We start from the raw sequence: 20657 nt of genomic DNA on the forward strand, positions 1-20657 counted from the left end.
AATTTTTATGTCACTTTAGAAGCGGTTATTATAAATTAAATTTCTATAGTAAACAAATGAAAATTATTATTATTATTTTTTTTTACATAAAATGAAAATTGTAGTTTAATGGCCTCTATGTGCAACTTTGTATACCCCATAATTAATTAAATTGGAAATATTTGAGCTGGGATTTTTTGATACACTAGCACGGATCACTGTTGTGGACCACATCAAAAATAATTGCAGCGTATACATTGAAATTGTGGACATTGGTGAGTTTACGTTAATTAGAAATAATATTTTGATGGCAGATGGTGGTCCACCGTAACCGTTAATCTTGATAGGTCTCAATAACATATCAAATAATTTTTAATTTTTCTAAAAAAATTTATGGATGATTTATCAGATATAAACTTTCATTCCAACAGTGAATTTTGTGAAATTCGTATTCGTTATAACGTTATTTTGTGAAATTCGGCGATTCGTTATAACGTTATTTTGTGAAATTTGTATTCGTTATAACGTTATTTTGTGAAATTCGTATTCGTTATAATTTCTGGAGGAGTGAATCTTTGGAGAGATACTATCTTTACAAGATACGACCCGTTATCTCCTTCCCCCCATCTTTCTGATGGGGTGTCTATAAAGGTTAGTAATGGACGCATGATTTCCTTCTGGTTTTATCTTTGGGCGGGGGAAACCCTTCTAAAGAATTAGTTTAAAAGGCTTTTTCAAGTTTCGGCCCAAAATTCTAGTACAGTGAGGAAGATGAGTAAATAGGCCGAAGGCCAATGAGTTTGAGATTTAAGGTGGAGAAGATATCTTTTTGTCTGGGAGTTTCACCTCTTGGACAGTCTCCTTGGTATTCTGAATGGTTATTACATCTCCGGTACAGAGTATACTTGATGTTGGAGGCATGACCAAAGTGGTTTCTTCTCAGTTAAGTTGGCTTATTTGGTTCTCCGTCAATCCATAGTTGACAAGGTGTTAATCTCTGAAGAGGAAACATGTCTGCTTCCAAAAGTGTGGAAAGCTTGGGCCCTATTTATAGTGGCATTGTTGTCTTGACAGCTTCTTCGGGATATGTTGTTGACTCGTAATAATCTCTGGCGGCAGAGTGTTATTTCGGATGCAGGTGTCTCTATGTGTGCTCTTTGCAGTTTAGCGTATGTGTCAGCTGATCAATTGTTTGTATCTTGTACCCAAATTTCATCTGTTTGTTGAATATAGTGTCTATTTTTTTTTTATAATTATATTGTTACGTGAACCTGTATTTCTACTCATATAATAATATGTGTGTCTACTTTTTTTTTTTATCACTATGCGAACCTATATTTGTCAATGGAAATTTGAAAGGGGTAAAGGGGAAAGTGAAAAATCTCAAGAGAGTATTATACTTAAAGGCGGAGATAATAATAATTTTTGTGGGGACTTATATATATATATATAATAATAATAATTTGTACACATAAATTATTTATTTTTAGGATTAAAATATTGATCTCCTGAAAACATTTGACTGTCGTGTTTCTAGTAAATTATGGTTGTATATGATAGTTTTGGTTAGACATCGGTTGTGCATTGTCACAGAAAACAAGTTAAGAATACAATATCCATTTGATTTAGGTGACTTACACATGGTCTATTTGGAAACACCATAATCATGTAGTTTTTGGTTAAATATGATTTGGTACCTATAGATTTTCAGAATTTTCATTTTAGTTTTTGAAGTTTCTCCCGTCAAGATTTTTAGTCCCTATTTTTCATTCAACTCGTGCATATCATTCGAAATTTTAAATGTTATTCCCTCGTGTTTAGTACATTATATGAATCTCTCTTACAAAAGTTTAAATTTTTTTAACAAGAGATGAATTAAATATGAATTTTTTAATTTTTTGCACATAAAAATTCATAAATAATTCATCTTATGTTAAAAAAATCTAAATTTTTATCGGAGATGTTCTTATAATATTATAAACATGAATATAAAAAATCATTCAAAAATATGAAAGTATACAATAGTTTGATTAAAAGTATGGACTAAAAACCTTGACGGAAAAAACTTCAGCGACTAAAAAGTGTGAAAAAAATTTTCAGGGACTAAAACGAAAATTCTGGAAAACTATAGGGACAAAAAACGTATTTAACCATTTTTTTTGTCAAGTAGCCTAGTAGCTAGAGTCTCGCACATTTAATGTGGAGAAATGTGGAATCCGGGGTTCGAACCCCCGACCACTCCAATAATGTCCCTGGTAGCTACCATTTGAGCTACAGCTACGGTGGTGAGCCTTGGGGCAGATGGTTCGGGGAGCATGTTGTGAAGAGGGTTGGGGATGTGTTAGATACTTTCTTCTGGACAGATCCCTGAGTGGATGAGTCTCCTTTGTGTGAGCGGTTTTGGGCGTCTATTTGATTTGGCTGAGACCAAACGTTGTACGGTGGCTGAGATGTTCTCGTTAGGGTGGGGGTGGAAGGGGAGGCTTGGGTGTGGCGGAGACAGTTGAGGGTGTGGGAGGAGGAGATGCAGGGAGAGTCTTAGTCGTTACTTTCAAACATTTCCCTGCAGGCACATTCTTCAGACAAGTGGCAGTGGCAGCCAGACCCTGATACAGGTTACACTGTCCGGGGAGCCTACCAGCTCTTGACGGCTCATGTTTCGGTTACTCTGGATGTTGTGGAGAATCTCATTTGGCACACTCAGGTACCTTTGAAGGTCTCCATCTTTGCGTGATGCTTATTGCGTGACAGGTTTCCCACAAAAGCAAATATGTCACTCGTGGCATAGTTTCTACAGCAGCTCCTTATTGTGTTATTGGATGTGGGGAGGTCGAGACGTCCCGTCACTTGTTCATCTCTTGCATTACCTTTGGCTCTCTTTGGACGCTAGTTCGCTCGTGAATTGACATTCCTTTAGTGGGTTCCACTTCTATACGGGATCACTTTGTTCAGTTCACATATTAAGCAGGTAGTTCTCGAGCGCGCCGATCGTTTTTGTAGCTCATTTGGCTTGTTTGCACTTGGGTAGTGTGGACGGAAAGAAATCACAGATTGTTTAGAGGCTCAACAAGTACTCCTCATCAAATGCTGGACAAGATCAAACTGTTTTCCTATAGGTGGTTGACGACGATTGTTACTTTAGTCTCAAACTACCATAGTTGGTGGTCTAGTCCTTTGCTATGTTTGGGCCTTGTATGATTGTTTGTATTTCTTTCGGTGACTATTTGTAAACTTTGATAGTCTATCTTGGCACATCATGTGCTGAGACGGCTGTTTTATTTGTTAATATATATATATATATATATATATATATATATATATATATATATATATATATATATATATATATATATATAGGGGGCTGCTAATTTAGACCCAGTTGGGTCTAAATTAGCAAGGTGCACCTTTTGAGTTGGACAAAAATACCCATTTTTTAATTTTTTGGAAGAATAGAGCAACAGGGGCATTTCTGTAATTTTACGCAACAGTACACGCACCCCCCACTTCTTTTTCCCCCCCCAGGACACGTGGCAGCGTGTTAGTGGCCAGAAGCAGCGCGCGTGCATCACACGCACCGACAGCCGCGCGTGGTAGTTGCTTGATGACGCGGAGAGAGAAATTCCTGAAAAAGGCAGGCCACGTGTCATGATCTGATTGGCTGCGTTAATTTTTTTCCATTTTATACTTTAAACTCGATTATTTCGTCGTAAATTAATTTTTTATTTTTTAATTTTTATACCAAAATTCATAATTTTTTTTTCTCTACAAATAGAGACTTGGTTTGTTTGATTTGGACACCGAAAAAAAAACGCAATTTTTCACTACTTTAAACTCGATTATTTCGTCGTAAATTAATTTTTTATTTTTTATTTTTTATACCAAAATTCATAATTTTTTTTTCTCTACAAATAGAGACTTGGTTCGTTTGATTTGGACACAGAAAAAAAAAACCCAATTTTTCACTACCTTAATCTCATCAAATAACTAATAATCAACTTACTGAAACCATTTTACCAGCAAAATGGTTTCAGTTTACAACTCTCTGAAACCATTCTACCAGATAAATGGTTTCAGAAGCAAACACAATTAATAAATTACTCACTGAAACCATTCTACCAGTAAAATGGTTTCAGAATACAACTATGTGCAATCATTCTACAAGCTAAATGTTTTCAGAAGCAAATAACTAATAATCAACTTACTGAAACCATTTTACCAGGAAAACGGTTTCAGATTACAACTCTCTGAAACCATTCTACCAGATAAATGGTTTCAGAAGCAAACACAATTAATAAATTACTCACTGAAACCATTCTACCAGTAAAATGGTTTCAGAATACAACTATGTGCAACCATTCTACAAGCTAAATGGTTTCAGAAGCAAATAACTAATAATCAACTTACTGAAACCATTCTACCAGCAAAATGGTTTCAGATTACAACTCTCTGAAACCATTCTACCAGATAAATGGTTTCAGAAGCAAACACAATTAATAAATTACTCACTGAAACCATTCTACCAGTAAAATGGTTTCAGAATACAACTATGTGCAACCATTCTACAAGCTAAATGGTTTCAGAAGCAAATAACTAGTAATCAACTTACTGAAACCATTCTACCAGCAAAATGGTTTCAGATTACAACTCTCTGAAACCATTCTACCATATAAATGGTTTCAGAAGGATTTCGGTGTCCAAATCAAACGAACCAAGTCTCTATTTGTAGGAAAAAAAAAATTATGAATTTTGGTATAAAAAATAAAAAATAAAAAATTAATTTACGACGAAATAATCGAGTTTAAAGTAGTGAAAAATTGCGTTTTTTTTTCGGTGTCCAAATCAAACGAACCAAGTCTCTATTTGTAGAGAAAAAAAAATTATGAATTTTGGTATAAAAAATAAAAAATTAATTTACGACGAAATAATCGAGTTTAAAGTAGTGAAAAATTGCGTTTTTTTTTCGGTGTCCAAATCAAACGTACCAAGTCTCTATTTGTAGAGAAAAAAAAATTATGAATTTTGGTATAAAAAATAAAAAATAAAAAATTAATTTACGACGAAATAATCGAGTTTAAAGTATAAAATGAAAAAAATCACGCAGACCCATTCATATGCTGACACGTGGCTGCCTTTTTCAAAAGCAAAATTTTCTCTCTCCAGCATATAATCTAGTGTGGCGCAGACAAGATGATCTGATAGATCAGGATGATCTGGGCTGTCTGATTGATCAGACAGTCTTAATGAGATCACATCTTGGCTGTCTGATGGAAATCAACGGTCTGTAACCATGGTCCTTCCGTACGCGCGCGACACTGGATCCACGTCTATTAATTGTTTAAGAAGGTGGGGCGCGTGGTGTTATTTTTTTTTTTATGTAAAATTACAGAAATGCCCCTGTTGCTCTATTCTTTCAAAAATTAAAAGAATGGGTATTTTGGTCCAACTCAAAAGGTGCACCTTGCTAACTTAGACCTAACTAGGGTCTAAGTTAGAAAACCCCATATATATATATCATTTTGGCTTAAAAGACTTTTGTTATTATTCAATCTTAGTATTTTTTGTGCTTTGATTGAGTTGTATTAATATACATTCATTTTGACCTCTTAAAGAAAAATTATAATTGCTTGGCCACGGGACTAAGCATAATTCAAATTCAAAAAACCAATAATCTTGTACAGCATATTTAATTGTAACTAAGTTTCGTCAATTTTAGTTAAAGTTCTAGCTCAAAGTAACCACTAAAACAATATATGAAAAAAAAGTATTACTACAAAAAATGAAACAAAGAAAGAAATTATATTCACTACAAATATGACAATTTAAAAAAAGGAAAAAGAATAAATATTTAAATATGCATATTTGGTGGGAAGGTGTAGTGAAATCCTAAATTTGACCCAATCATGCATCTTAGGTCATTTAATCAAAGATTGGACAACTATTTAAGATGAAAAAAAATCAAATATATATAAAGTTGAAATTTGAATCGTCCGAACTTAATCGGATAATCTGAGATACATGTTCGTCGCAGATTAAGGATTCTTTAACAATAATAAAAAATCAAAAACAGGAAGTTAAGGATTTCTTAACAATAATAATAATAAAAAATCAAAATCTGATTTGATCAAAATTATCTTCATGTCAAAGGTCAAACGTGTAAATAAAATACAAGAATGGCTAAGTGCAAAGCACTAAGCAAGTCATGCACATGCATGAATGTAAATGAGATTTTTTGTGTCTTAAAAAAAAAATACCCTTTAGTCCTAATGAAAAGACAAATAAGGTGAAAAGAGAATCCTATATAATATATAGGTCACCTAATATAAAAAAAAAAATTTGTCAAATATATTAAAAAAATAATACCAAACCTATATTAAAAAAATGGTCAAATATATTAAAATAATAATAACACACCTATTATCAAAAGGGTCAAATATATTAAAATCTTTTATATTATAAGCTTGTATACACAAGCAAACCTTAAACCCTAATTTGTTTTCTCTGTTTTCCCTCCATTTTATCATGCAATTTTTATTAAAAAATAATACAATTTTATCTCAACTATGATTCGAACCCGCAACCCTTCGGTGCAAGGCAATATTTACAACCACTATGGCAAGTATACCAATTGTGATTAAAATTATGTGCAATAATTGATAAGCACCATCAATTTTAAAAGTATATCATATCAAAATTATTGTTGACTATATTATTCATCACGAAATATTTTTATGTCTTTCGTGATCAATGATTTTTTTCTACCGGATCATAAATTTAGAGAATAATTATCATGTGAGATTTGGAAAGTTAGTATCACGTGTGATTTATAAAGTTATATATATATTCTCATACTATAACACCTTCAACAATATTGAAATATATGGAAAAAAAGCATCTTTCACATTTCAATGTCTCATGTAATGCTTATATCACTTTTTAAATTATTTATTATGCAATTTATTAAATTGTAGTTTTTTTAAATTGGAAAAAGAATTTTGTCAAAAAAAATAATAATGGAAAAAGAATTGATATTTTTTATAAATACCCTTTATTTTTACGTTAATGTATCCAAACATAAATCAATTTTGTTTAACTCACTTTTAACCAAAATCAAATCTATCAAACTCAATTCTGCTAAATCAATTATTTTGGCAATACAACCAAACACAATCATAGTCATGTCACTAATCACATTCATTAATTTGATTTTAACATTGAAGATTTAATATTAACCGATGATCAATTGATACAATATGCACTAGCAGATATTGAGATGATGTTGCGTAGTTGTGTGAAGAGTTTAAAAGATTATCCTCCAATGCCTAGAGCAGACACATCATTAGTTCCTGATATACAAAATAGTTTAATACACGACGAATTGAATTATAACAAACAATCATTAGCTGAGGAACATGTTAGATTGATGTCAACTATGACTTCAGAACAACGTAAAGTATATGACACAATCATGACAAAAGTTAACGAAAACAAACCTGTTGTGTTTTTTCTTTATGATTATGGCGGTAGAGGGAAGACATTTATCTGGAGGGCCGTGTCAGCCGCATTACGCTCAAAAGGTGAGATAGTTTTAACAGTTGTCTCAAGTGGGATCGCTACATTGCTTATACCAGGCGGTAGAACAACACATTCGAGGTTTTGTATTCCTCTAAATGTTGACGAGTTTTCAACATGTACCATAGTTCCTAAAAGCTCTTTGGCGCTATTAATACAAAAAGCAAAGCTCATTATATGTGATAAAGCGCCAATGATGCACAAACACTATTTCGAAGCTGTTGATCGAACTTTAAAAGATATTCTCAAGTCTGTTGATAAAAAAAAATAAACATATTCCCTTCGGTGGAAAAGTTGTTGTTTTTGACAGAGATTTTAGACAAATTCTACCAGTAATACCCAAAGGTACAAGGCGAGAAGTTATTCATGCTACTATTAATTCTTCGGTTCTTTGAAATTTTTGTGAAGTTTTAACATTGAGTAAAAACATGAGGCTTCTCGGTGGTGCTTCGAGTGCAGACGTTGAACAAAGAAGATTATTTTCTGAAAGGGTTTTGGGTGTTGGCGGTGGAGAAATTGGAGATGACAACGACGATGATTTAGAACTTGACATTCCATCAGATTTATTGATTCCAAATTCTGGTGAAGAAAAAACATATTTGAGTTATGATACTCCATTCACATGGTCAGTTGTATGTTGCAATTCAAGAGTTACTTATAGAAAAGGATTAAAAATATTGATCATCGATGACGACGGTGAAGATACGACTAAGACTTCAAATGTGGTCTATAAGGAAGTCTTCCATAATATAACATAATTTTCTTTGTATGAATATTTATTCAAAATTATTGTTGAACTATCGTTTAATGTTACTCAACTTTTTTTATATACCTTACATTATTGGAATTATCATATCTTATTTAATCATTATATATCTTACAGGTAATCAGACCCGTACACCGCACGGGTCGATGTTCTAGTATTAGAATAACAATAATTAACATGTCTAATTTAAAAATTTGGTAAAACAACACCACCTTCTTTGCTTATTCTTCAATTCAAAAATCAACTTTGAAGATCCTTCAGATTCTGTATGAAATCTGTAGGATACTGCTTTCCAAACTGTCAAATATCATATCAAGATTATGTATCTTTTTTATCATTATAGCCTCTCATTTAAAATGTCACATTTTGATTTTGATTCATTACAATTATACTCCTCTTACTTTATAATCTCTTATTTCGTTCATCATTTTATCTCATTTCATTGTCTTGAAAAATATAATCTTTCAAGAAATGGGTATGGCTAAAGATAATCAATTCCATGTTTTGGCTGTTGATGATAGTATCATTGATAGAATGTTGATTGAGAGACTCCTCAAAACTTCTTCTTTTCAAGGTAATTTTCTTTCTTTTATTTTTTAATTAAGATTTATTTTTTACATTGTAATGAGAGTAAATATATGTGAGCATGTTAGTGTAGTCGGTATAGGTGTTGGCGGAGCGTACTTCTGATACTTTTGTATTTTGTTTTGAACTTTGTCTTGTTCTTAATGCGTTTTATATATATATATATATATATACTAGCTATTCAAAAAAAAAAAAAGAAGAGTGTAGTCAATATAATATTTTGTTGAAGGTATAAATTTTTTATTACAAAGATTGATTCATGATGATGATTTTTTATTTTTGTTATATTATAATGAAATTGCAGTTACAGCAGTGGATTCTGCTACTAAGGCTTTGAAATTTCTTGGTTTGGTTGAGGATGTTGCTTCAGAAATTCATCAGGTTTATTTTCTTATAAATTACATAATAATTATATGGATTAAAACTTTTATATTGGATAATTTTGTGTTAATATTTTGATTCAATTATGTATGCAGGATGTAGATGTAAATCTGATCATAACAGATTATTGTATGCCAGGGATGACTGGCTATGATCTGCTCAGAAAAGTCAAGGTAGGTTTTCTTGGTACAATTTTTTACAAGAATTTTTTAAATTGCTTTTGTTATTATTTTTTTTATTAGTCTATTTTCGATTTCATTAAATTTTGCCACAATTTTGTGCTACTTTTTGAAATTTGAATGCATAAAAAATATTTGGTGAAGTTATTTTGGTTTTCTATTTAGGAAACAATTTGAAAAATAGGATCTTATTTCTTAAATACATGTGATTTGAATTTTTAAACAGGACATTTAAAAAATAAAAAAAAAAAGAGAATCACCTATGATTATTGATATTTGGGATATTTCCAAAACTTTCATATGACTAAACTCAAACCAAAATTGTTCATCCTTTTCAAAAAATAAAATCATTCATAGACATCATCATCTTTCTCTATAGATTTGTATATTCTCTAATTAGATATTAAAACTAATAATAAAATTCATTGATGTTCAGGAATCCAAATCTTTCAAAGACATACCGGTCGTGATAATGTCCTCGGAGAATGTTCCATCTAGAATAAACAGGTGAGAAAATTGTCTTTATAGTTGCGAGCAGAAGATATCATGAAAATGACTATAACTTCATTTTAAATTAATTATTTTAAAAGTGCAAAGCCTCGCATATTATGAACTATATTTCGAATTTGACTTGACCTAATTACTTGTTTGTAATTGTATTAGATGTTTGGAAGAGGGAGCTGAAGAATTCTTTCTGAAACCAGTTCAACAATCGGATGTAAACAAGTTGAAGCCTCATTTGCTGAAATCAAGAGTTAAGGAAGAGCAAGAACAACCTATTAATAACTAAAGCAAGGATATGGAAGAAACTCATTCACCAATCACTAGATAAAACTAGCTAGGCCAAAATTTAATTAGCATTTAAATTTGATAAAACATAGGTAGTGCCTAGAACATGGAAAAAGGGATAAGCATTAGAAGTTCCTAATGTAGATAGCTTAGAAAGAATCTCATTCGATTTCGATGGATTATTAACAACTCATTTTGACAATGTTTTACTTTCGTTGAGCCTTGTCTTTTAATCTTTGTTTTTAAGACGTACACAAATTCATAACGTAGATAAATACAATATGCAAATTTTGAATTTTCAAATGTTATGTACAATGGTGAATTGAATTCACGAATGTGTGCACGAATTTAATTCATATAATGTTTGTCATTTTGTAAAGAGGAGTGTTATATAGTGCGAAGACTTGTCTTGTGAAGTGATCACCAAAATGTGAAACTTTCTATAGTAATGCAGAACTTTTTGGTATACCAGAAGACTAGGATAACCTTATTCATGGCATCTACTCTGCATCTCATGGTGCATTCAAGAACTTTAAAAGACTTTCGATATGAATTTGGTCACTTTTAAATCAAAGTCGCAAGCTCATGACTCTCTATACTTCCATGGCCAGAACATATTAGCTTCACCACTATAATTTGGTTACTACAATTGCAGTTGCAGATGCTTAACTTTAAGAACGTTACATTGGATAATGAATTATCTCCTACAAAACAATCTGAAAATGCTGTATTAACACAGTATTTTATTAACAACAATTTTAATTTTGAGACTATTAATTATCAAACCATACAGTCAAATAATTAAATGCGAATAATGGACAGCGAAAAAAAGAAGTCAAGATAATATGAAGCATTGTTTACCTTGAGGAAATTGAATAAACCTCACACATGCATCTTTTAAATCTATCAAAAGCAATGTCTTCTGGTCGCGCTGCTACCACTGCATAAGAAAACTTAGATGTATTGTTGTGAGAAAAAGAGGGTACAAATTCAAGTAAACACTATGCTAATCTAAAGTATACTATGATGATGAATTTGAAATTCAAAGATACTATGTATGTGCCTAGAGTAGGTACCTGGATAAAAACCGGGCAATATGAGAATTGGGGCATGCTTCGTTTAGAAGTAGAAGATCAAGTTATTATGTCGCCATCGATCATCACACTTTGAATGTGAGAAATCTTCGCCCAATCTTCACCTTCAGGTTTCTTACATCGTTGTTTGAGTGACCGGCAATGCCTAATTTCTAGAGTTGAAATGGATTTAGGTAGACCCTCCACTGGTAAGCATTGGAGAATGGGGCAGTCAGCAAGATGCACTTCTTCAAGAGAGGAGAGGTGGCTTATACCTTTGTTGTTAAGTTTTTTAAGATTCGGAAAACCATAGATATACAATGAAGTAAGAGAGAGGGGAAGCAACCCTTGATCAGGAAAAGACTCGACATCCACATTTTCAATGTACAGACTTTTTAGAGAAGTGTTGATTCCCAAAGCCCATTTCAATGAGGCAATAAGAAATTTGGAGCATCCGATGAGACGCATGCGTTTTAGGCTCAATGGCAAACCTCCATTAGAAAATGACTCCAGTTGTGGACAGTTTGTTATAGTAAGGTCAGTAAGAGATGGAAATAGAGTATGCATGAATTCGGGCAATGATTTTAAAGTCTCCAATTTGCAAAGATCAAAATGCTTAAGACAAGGTGCAGAGAATCCTCCCTTGGGAAATGATACAAATTTAGGACACTCCGTAATTGTCAATCGTGTAAGGCTATGGTCATGCTCAAGCTCATGTGAAATCATTTCAAGATTACTACAGTTTCGCAATTTGAGCGACTGTAGTTTTGGGAAGAAATCCAGCTGAAGGGTATGTAGAGAGTCACAACTACTAGAGATAGACAAAAATATAAGGAAATTGTTGGAACAATCTAGGGGAATGTTCATAGTTGGGCAATCCTCAATTACCAATGATTCAAGAGAGGTGTGTGATAAGGTGTGCCCAACCCATTCAAGCAATGATCCTTCCATGCATCTTCCACCAATCTTGAGAATTCTCAGAGTATATGGGTGATAATCAAATTGAAGTTTTCCACAATTATTTAGATGTAATTGATGAATGGATGGAGCCAATAAAACAGAAGCCAATAGCTGTTTGCAATTAGAAATTTCAAGCGTCCTTAAACGAGGAAGTTGCTCAGGCAAACACTCTTTTAGATTTGGACAATTTTTTATAGAGAGCTCTTGGAGACACGGAAAAGCACCGGTCACGATATTACAATCCCATTCTTCCCATCGCTTCATATTCTCAAATATTATGGTTTGCAAGGATGCAAATGGAATAATTGGCGAAGAAGACTTACTCTTATTCCCATAAAAATCACTACCAATCACCACTATCCCAGATAGCCCTATAATCCGCAGCTCCTTGAGAGATGGCAAAATTCCAAGTGGAGGTAATAAAACACAATTTTCACAATTACTCAACTTTAAGGACACCACATTGAACAATGAATTATCTCCAAACCAATCTGGAAACCGTGTACCACCATAGCTTCGTATTGACAACTCCTTCAAGTGATTGGAAGGTTGCAGCTTCTCAAGCACTTCTCTTTCTTTCTCTGAATCGTCACTGTTTGCATTCCATTCTAACTCTAGCTTCAGAAGGTGCACTTTATTTTTCAAATTTGCTGCCAATGCATCAGCAGGATTGATAATGTTTTGCACCTTTGAAATTGATAGCGCGCCATGAAGATTGAGTTCTCCTAGTTGTTGTATATTGGCCTCACAACCTTTGTCCACATAAAACGAACTCAGTACTTGAAGATTCTTTAGTTTTCCCACATCCATCGGCATATTTCTCACTTTAGTTCCACTAAAATCAAGATAGCGCAACTTAGTGAGTTTATATAAATTCAAGGGTAACTCTTCCAAATACCGACAATTCTTTAACTTCAGTATTTGTAAGTTATAGAGAGAACACACTGAATCAGGTAGCGTTGTTATGTAAGTACCAGAAAGGTCTAAATAACGTAGATGCTTGAGATTTCCTATGGTGCCAGGCAACTCATTCTCAAAAGAACAACCAGACAATGACAAGACACGACAAAACTTAAACTTTGAGAACAACTCGTGCATTAATATGCTAGACATCCAACTATTCCATGTAATACCATATGGTGTCATGCTTAATGGTAGGAATGTTCGTAATCTACTAGCATTATGCAAGGTCTCAAATATTTTGGAAGCTTTACGTGGATTTCTTAAAAATGAAATATGGCGAGTCATTTTCAATACATTATGTGATTCCTCATCTTTGAATGTGAAGCAAAACTCCCTGCTTACATATTTTGCCAAATCATTGAGAACATCATGCATGACAAAATGTATTTTATGTTCCCTTGATTGCTGGAAAAATGACCTGGAATATAGATCATTGAAGTATTGTTCACCAACTTCTTCCATACTTATATTCTGTCGAGGGCATTGCAGAAAATTCTCACTCATCCATAATAAAATTAAGTGCTCCTTTTGAAACACATAATTTTTAGGGAATAAAGCACAATAAGCAAAACATCTCTTCAAATGAGAAGGAAGGTGATAATAACTCAATATTAAAGCGGGGATGATGTTGCTCTCCTCTTCTGGTAAGTCCCATATCTCACTACCCAATATACTTCCCATTCCACCAAAGATGGTTTTGTGTATAAGAGACTTCCCATTGTTTTCAAGGATAGAGGCAATCCGTGACACTTCTTAAGTATCCTTTTAGCAATATCCTTAAAGTCAGGATTCATCTGAGGATTTTCATCTAGGAAGGCATGTTTGCAAAACAACTTCCAACAATGTTCTTCTTCTAATTCCTTTAGCCGGTGTATTTTAGTTGACCGTGTGGTTGAGGCAACTTTTAGACTTCTGGTAGTAACAAGAATTTTGCTTCCCGGAGCCCCATAATTAAAAGGAGTCTGCAAAGCTTCCCATTGGTCACGTTTTTCGTTCCAAAGGTCATCCAAAACAAGAAGAAATCTTTTCCCAGACAGTGTTTCCTTCAGCTTTACTTGAAGCAAATCTAGGACTTTGGTATTATTTCTTGTTCCAGTGATTGCCTCAACAATTACTCTTGTTATCGCTAAAACATCAAATTCTTCTGAAACACAGACCCAAGCTTTGATATCGAATGTATCCTCCATCTTTGGATCATTGTATAGATGTTGAGCAAGTGTAGTCTTACCTATCCCTCCCATGCCAACAATAGAAACTATTGAAAGCTGATGATTAACATTATCAGCATCAGATATCAGCCAATCACAGATAACCTCCTTGTCAACATCTCTACCATAAATAACCGAGTCAACCGGCAAAGATGTTGATGGCAGTTTTTTATACACTTGGTTACAACTAGTACTAGCCTCTTTTAGACCTAGTATATCCTTTTTGCTTGCAAGATATTCTAGGTTTTCAATGACTTCTTGCATCTTTGATTCAATTTCCTTGTCAAATGAATTGGAAGAAGCGGTGAAAAAGTTCCATACCTTTCCAGTATTGGACTCAGGTTCAGCTTCCAAGTTGCATCTGAAATCTTCAATGTCAATTTCATCTAACAGATCTTCTGCTTCAAACACAGCATCTTTGACAGCATCAAGCCATGCTTTCACGTGTCGATTTCTGATCTGCTTTAATTCTGCATCATCGACCACAACATTGATGGACAGAAGCGTGATGTTGAGTTTCTTCAAAATCTTTTCATCGAGTTTTTTTCTTCGAAAGTAGGACCCGATTTCAACAGAAGCCAATTTTTCAAATGTGACTTGAAGGAAAGCAGAAAGAAGAGCACCGCCAACAAGTTCAACCGCCATGGCACAAAATGAAAGGGAGACCAAAAAGAAATCAAAGAAAGAATAGCAAATGCAAAGTGAAGTTTACTCAATGAATAGAGAATGGGTCCTATAGGCTAGTATGTTATTGAAAGAGCATGAATTCAACAAGGATTTCTGGAATCAATATAATTTATGCAAGTGGATTAACATAATCGATAGTTTAATCAAATGTAGTTTTTGGTCAATGAATGAGGTTATTGACTTAATTTAATAATCAATAAATAAATCAAACGAATGCTTCCAAGCAAATTAACTCAACTTGCATTTCCTTGTTTTGTTTACTCATTTGTCAATAATAAAGTGACAGCACATTTGATGTTCCGTTTTGATCTTGAAACATCATTTCCCATTATAATATACAAGACAGAAGAAATATTGCATAAACATATCATTATCATTACCATAATATTTTGTTACACTTAACTTCAATTTCTAACTTAATTGGCAAATTAGCAAAATTGTTAGGCCGGATATACATGGTGTCGCAAGTTTGAATTCAGAATCTTCCATTTTTGTGAGTTTTTTGTGGTATTCAACATTCTGCCGGAAATAAAAACATTTGTGTCGCATTGTTTTCACTTGCATCAGGAGCACTAAAGCACCCATCTTGCATCCTCCCTTGATAATGGCCTCATTATGCATATCAGTGTACAAATTTTATAACATTGAAGCCGGAAACTTCACATGGATATACTCAAACAACTTAAGAGGTTCATAAGAGTATGCTTTAGAACATTGGCCAACCAAAGCTTACAAGAGACATGGAAACAAATTCAACCTTGATCATTGGAAGTTAAATAGCTAACTAGATAGAGGAACACTTCAAATTAGTGTTGTCAAATAGCTGCTGTATTAGAGCAACATTACTATAATGTAGTGGAATTTGAACCAATCATTATTGTTCGGTGTGATACGTTATCTATTATAAATTGTTGTCAAATAAAGGCTACCGCCGCGCTATAACATTGTGGCAGCGAAATTTGAACAAAACACTATTCTACACGGTAAACACTTGACAACACTGCTTCAAATAAAAACAACCATAGTATAGGGATGACTGTATAAATCAATATTTCAAAAGATCCAAAATAAGCTTTCAATTTAAAACATGTATATGTGAGTATCGGAGTATGTGTGTTCCAGTGTAGGTACCTCATCATATGGCAGAGAATAGGCGCACTGGTGATTGCCTCATTTAGAATATGAACTTCAAGTTATTATGTCACTGTCAATTATTATGCATTGAATGTCACAAATCTTCTCCCAATCTTTTCCATTTGGTTTCCGAAACCGGTGTTTGAGCAAGGGACAATTTCCCCAAATCTGCAGAGTTGAAATGGACTTTGGCAGACCTTCCTCTGGTAAGCATTCGAGTAACGGGCAGCTAGAAAGATACAATCTTGTAAGAGAAGAGAGATGGCAGAGACCAAAGTGATTGAGTTTTTTAAGATTCGGACACCAAGTGATGGATAGAGAACTAAGAGAATGTGGAAGCAACCCTTGATCAGGAAAAAACTCCACGTCCACTTCTCCAATATACAAAGTAAATAGAGAGGTAGCTGCTGCCAATGCGCATTTCATTGATGCCAAAAGTTTGGAACAATTGCGAAGATACAACTGTTTTAAATTTGATGGCAAACCTCCGTCAGATAACAACTCGAGTTGCGGACAATCTTTCACAATTAGAAAATGCATAGATGGAAGGAGAATGTGCATGCATTCAGGCAATGATTTCAAGTTCTCTAATTTAAAAAATTGGCAATGTACAAGTTCAGGTGCATTGAATCCTCCTCTTGGAAATGACACAAATTTAGGACAATTGGAAATTTGCAAAAGTTTGAGATTGTGAGTTTTCTCTTGTGAAATCATCTCAAGATTATTACAGTCTCTAAATTGAAGCTCCTTGAGTTTTGGGAACAAATCAAGAGGAAATGTAGTTAGAGAGTCGCAACTACTCCAGATGAACAATCCTACAAGGAAATTGTAGCAACAATATATCGGAATATTCATATTCGGGCAACCAACAATTTTCATTCTTTCAAGAGAAATATTGGATATGATAGCCTCAATCCTGTCAAGTAGTGATGCTTCCATGCAGGATCCACCAATCTTGAGAATTTTCAAAGTAGATGGGTGATAATCAAATTGCAGATTTCCACAATCATTTAGATGTAATTCATGAATGAATGGCGTCCTAGGAACAGACGCAACAAGCTGTTGACAATGAGAAATTTCTAGCATCGTTAAACTAAGAAGTTTCTCTGGCAAATAGTCTCTTAGATTTGGACAATATTTTATAGAAAGGTTTCGAAGATATGGAAAAGCATTTTCCGCGGTTTTGCATTCCCATTCTTCCCATTCCGGCATATCCTCAAATTGCAAAGTTTCCAAAGATGGAAATGGAACAGTTGAAGAGTTACTTCCATAAAACTCGGTGCCAATAACCACCAAACCATAGAGCCCTATAATGCATAGTTTCTTGAGAGAAGGTAAAATTCCAAGTGGAGGCAACACGAGACATTTTTCACAGTTACTCAACTTCAAGGACACTAGATTAGACAGTGAATTATCTCCAAACCAATCTGGAAATCTTGTTCCACCATAACTCCTGATTGACAACTCCTTCAAGTGTTTTGAAGGTTGTAGGTTCTCGAGCACTTCTCTTACTTGCTGTGAGTTTTCGTTGTTTGCATTCCATTCTAACTCTAGCTTCACAAGGTGGATTTTATCTTTCAAGTTTGATGCCGATGCATCAAAGGGATTAACAGCATTCTGCAACTCTGAAATTGATAGTGATCCGTGAAGATTGAGTTCACCTAACTGTTGAATATTGGTGTCACAGTCGCTACTTTTTCCTACACAGAATGAATTCAACACTTGAAGGTTCTTCAATTTTCCAAAATGAATTGGCATATTCCTCACACCGGTTCCACTAAAATCAAGATAACACAAATTAGTGAGTTTATGAAAATTCAAAGGCAGCTCCTTCAAAAATCGGCAATTCTTCAACTTCAGTATTTGCAGGTTAAAGAGAAAACATATTGAATCAGGTAGCTTTTTTATGTTGGTAACAGAAAGGTCAAGGTAACGAAGATGTTTAAGATTTCCTACAGTGTTGGGAACCTCAATCATATTGTAATAACCAGACAATGATAAAATGCGTAAACGCTTAAACTTGGGGAGCAAGTCATGCAGCAAAGGGCCAGACATCCAGAATTCATTAAGAAAAGATGGTACTTTGTGGTTCCTGGTAAATGGTAGAAATGTACGCAATCTTTCAGCTTGACATACGGCCTCAAACCTTTTGGAAGATTCATATCTATATCTCAAAAACGAAAACTGACGAGTAACTTTTGATACATTTTGTGCTTCGTCAACTTCCAACCTGAAACAAAAATCCCCACATACATATTTTGCCATATCATTGAGAAGATCATGCATGACAAAACACATTTTGTCTTCGGTTGATTGTTGAAAAAATGACCTCGATAGCAGATCATCAAAGTATTGTTCACCAACTTCTAACATACTCTTACTCTGTTGAGGTTGAGGACATTGTAGAAAATTTTCAGCCATCCATATTAAGATTAATTGTTCCTTTTCAAACACATAATCTTTTGGGAACAGAGAACAAGAAGCAAAACATCTCTTCAAATGAGAAGGAAGGTGGTCATAGCTGAGTCTTAAAGCCGGGACAATATTGCTAACCTCTTCAGGTAAGTCCCATATCTCACTTGACAAAATATTTTTCCATTCCACCAAAGACGATTTTGTGTATAAGAGACTTCCAATTGTTTTCAAGGATAGAGGCAATCCTTTACATTTTCCAATTATATTTTTAACAATCTCCATCAACTCGGGATTCGATTGAGGATTTTCATCTTGGAATGCATGTCTTGAAAACAATTGCAAGCAATGTTCTTCTCGTAATTGTTCCAGATGATGAATTCTAGTTGACCTTGTGGTTGACGCAACTTTCAAATTCCTTGTAGTGACGACAATTTTGCTTCCTCGAGCTCCGCAATTAAAAGCAGTTTCCAAAGCTTCCCATTGATCACGTTTTTCATTCCAGATATCATCCAAAACAAGAAGAAATCGTTTTCCTGTCAATTTTTCTTTCAACCTTTCTTGAACCATATTTAGATCTCTACTATCATCAATTGATCCATTGATACCCTCAAGAATAGCTCTAGTTATCTTGAAAACATCGAAGTCGTCTGAAATACAGACCCATGCTTTGACATCAAATTCATCCTCCATCTTCGAATCATTATATAAGTGTTGAGCAAGCAAGGTCTTACCCATCCCACCCATACCGACAATTGAAACTACGGAGAAGTGCTTTTCATTGTCATTTCGAGATTTCAACCAATTAAATATAATTTCTTTATCAACATCTCTACCATATAAAACAGTTTCACCAAGCAAAGAAGTTGTCGGCAATTTTCGTGACACTTGACTACCAAATCCAACACCAAAACCACTACTAATACTAGCTTCTTTCAAACCTAGTATATCCTTTTTGCTAGAAAGATATTCTAAATTTTCAAGTACTTCTTGCATCTTTGATTCAATTTCTTTGCCAAATGAATTTGTAGAAGCATTGAAGAAGTTCCATACCTTGTTAGGACTGGATTGAGATTCAGCTTCGAGTTTCAATTGAGAAACTTGAATGTCAATTTCATCTAACAGATCTTCTGCCTCAAAAACAGCATCTTTGACAGAATCGAGCCATGCTTTCATGTGTTGATTTCTGATCTGCTTTTTTTCTGCATCGTCAATCACAGCGTTGATGGAGAGAAGCGTGATGTTGAGTTTCTTCAGTAGCTTATCATTGAATTTTCTTCCTTGAAAGTATTCCACAACTTCAGCAGAAGCTAGCCTGTCAAATGCAACCTGAAGAGATGCTGAAAGAAGAGCACTACCAACAAATTCAACTGCCATGGCACAAAACCAGTTAATACTATTTGCAAATATGGAAATCAGTTTATGAAAGTGATCCAATGTTCACAAGACTAGTTAAAATTAATTACTTGCAATTTTCTAAATGATGACTTTATGTCATGGTTAGTAATTCATGAGTATTGGGCCTAACTCATCCTCACAAAACAGGCTTGTAAGGTGAGGATTGCCTCTAGTATATAAACACTTAGTCAGACCATCTCTCAACCGATGTGGGACTCTTAACACACCATTTCACGCCCAACACTATTGGGCTTGGTGCGTGAATATAAATGGTGGGTGGCCCGATAGCGGAAACCTGATAACAGGCGGCCCAGCAGATCGTGGAGAGGCTCTGATACCATCTTAGAAATAAGTATTGGGCCTAACTCATCCTCACAAAACCGGCTTGTAAGGTGAGGATTGACTCTAGTATATAAACACTTAGTCAGACCATCTCTCAACTGATGTGAGACTCTTAACACACCGCTTCACGCCCAGCACCATTGGGCTTGGCGCGTGGATATAAACGGTGGGTGGCCCGATAGGGGAAACCTGATAACAGGTGGCCCAGCAGATCGTGGAGAGGCTCTGATAT

At 34.3% G+C, this 20657-nt stretch overlaps 4 protein-coding genes across 4 annotated transcripts; 1 reads left to right on the forward strand and 3 right to left on the reverse strand.

Moving 5' to 3' along the window:
* The first annotated feature begins 8510 nt into the window (after window positions 1-8510).
* Window positions 8511-10450, forward strand: LOC123893768 (two-component response regulator ORR9-like). The gene is made up of 5 exons (XM_045943565.1): window positions 8511-8888; window positions 9204-9280; window positions 9376-9453; window positions 9896-9966; window positions 10123-10450. Exons 1-5 carry the CDS (start codon window positions 8786-8788, stop codon window positions 10247-10249), a joined length of 456 nt encoding a protein of 151 aa, XP_045799521.1. The 5' UTR covers window positions 8511-8785; the 3' UTR covers window positions 10250-10450.
* A 127-nt stretch (window positions 10451-10577) lies between these two features.
* LOC123893766 (putative disease resistance RPP13-like protein 1) lies at window positions 10578-20157 on the reverse strand. Its single transcript, XM_045943564.1, has 3 exons — window positions 11325-20157; window positions 11110-11188; window positions 10578-10964 (listed from the first exon to the last, which is right to left on the reverse strand). The coding sequence occupies exon 1, from the start codon at window positions 20060-20062 to the stop codon at window positions 16328-16330; it is 3735 nt and encodes a 1244-aa protein (XP_045799520.1). The 5' UTR covers window positions 20063-20157; the 3' UTR covers window positions 10578-10964; window positions 11110-11188; window positions 11325-16327.
* On the reverse strand, window positions 11382-13706 carry LOC123896001 (putative disease resistance protein At3g14460). Its single transcript, XM_045946461.1, has one exon. The coding sequence runs from the start codon at window positions 13704-13706 to the stop codon at window positions 11382-11384; it is 2325 nt and encodes a 774-aa protein (XP_045802417.1).
* Window positions 13856-15097, reverse strand: LOC123896002 (putative disease resistance RPP13-like protein 1). The gene has a single exon (XM_045946462.1). The coding sequence runs from the start codon at window positions 15095-15097 to the stop codon at window positions 13856-13858; it is 1242 nt and encodes a 413-aa protein (XP_045802418.1).
* Window positions 20158-20657: the final 500 nt, after the last annotated feature.

This window comes from Trifolium pratense, linkage group LG7 (assembly GCF_020283565.1).
Source record: "Trifolium pratense cultivar HEN17-A07 linkage group LG7, ARS_RC_1.1, whole genome shotgun sequence".
NCBI classification, from domain to species: Eukaryota; Viridiplantae; Streptophyta; class Magnoliopsida; order Fabales; family Fabaceae; genus Trifolium; species Trifolium pratense.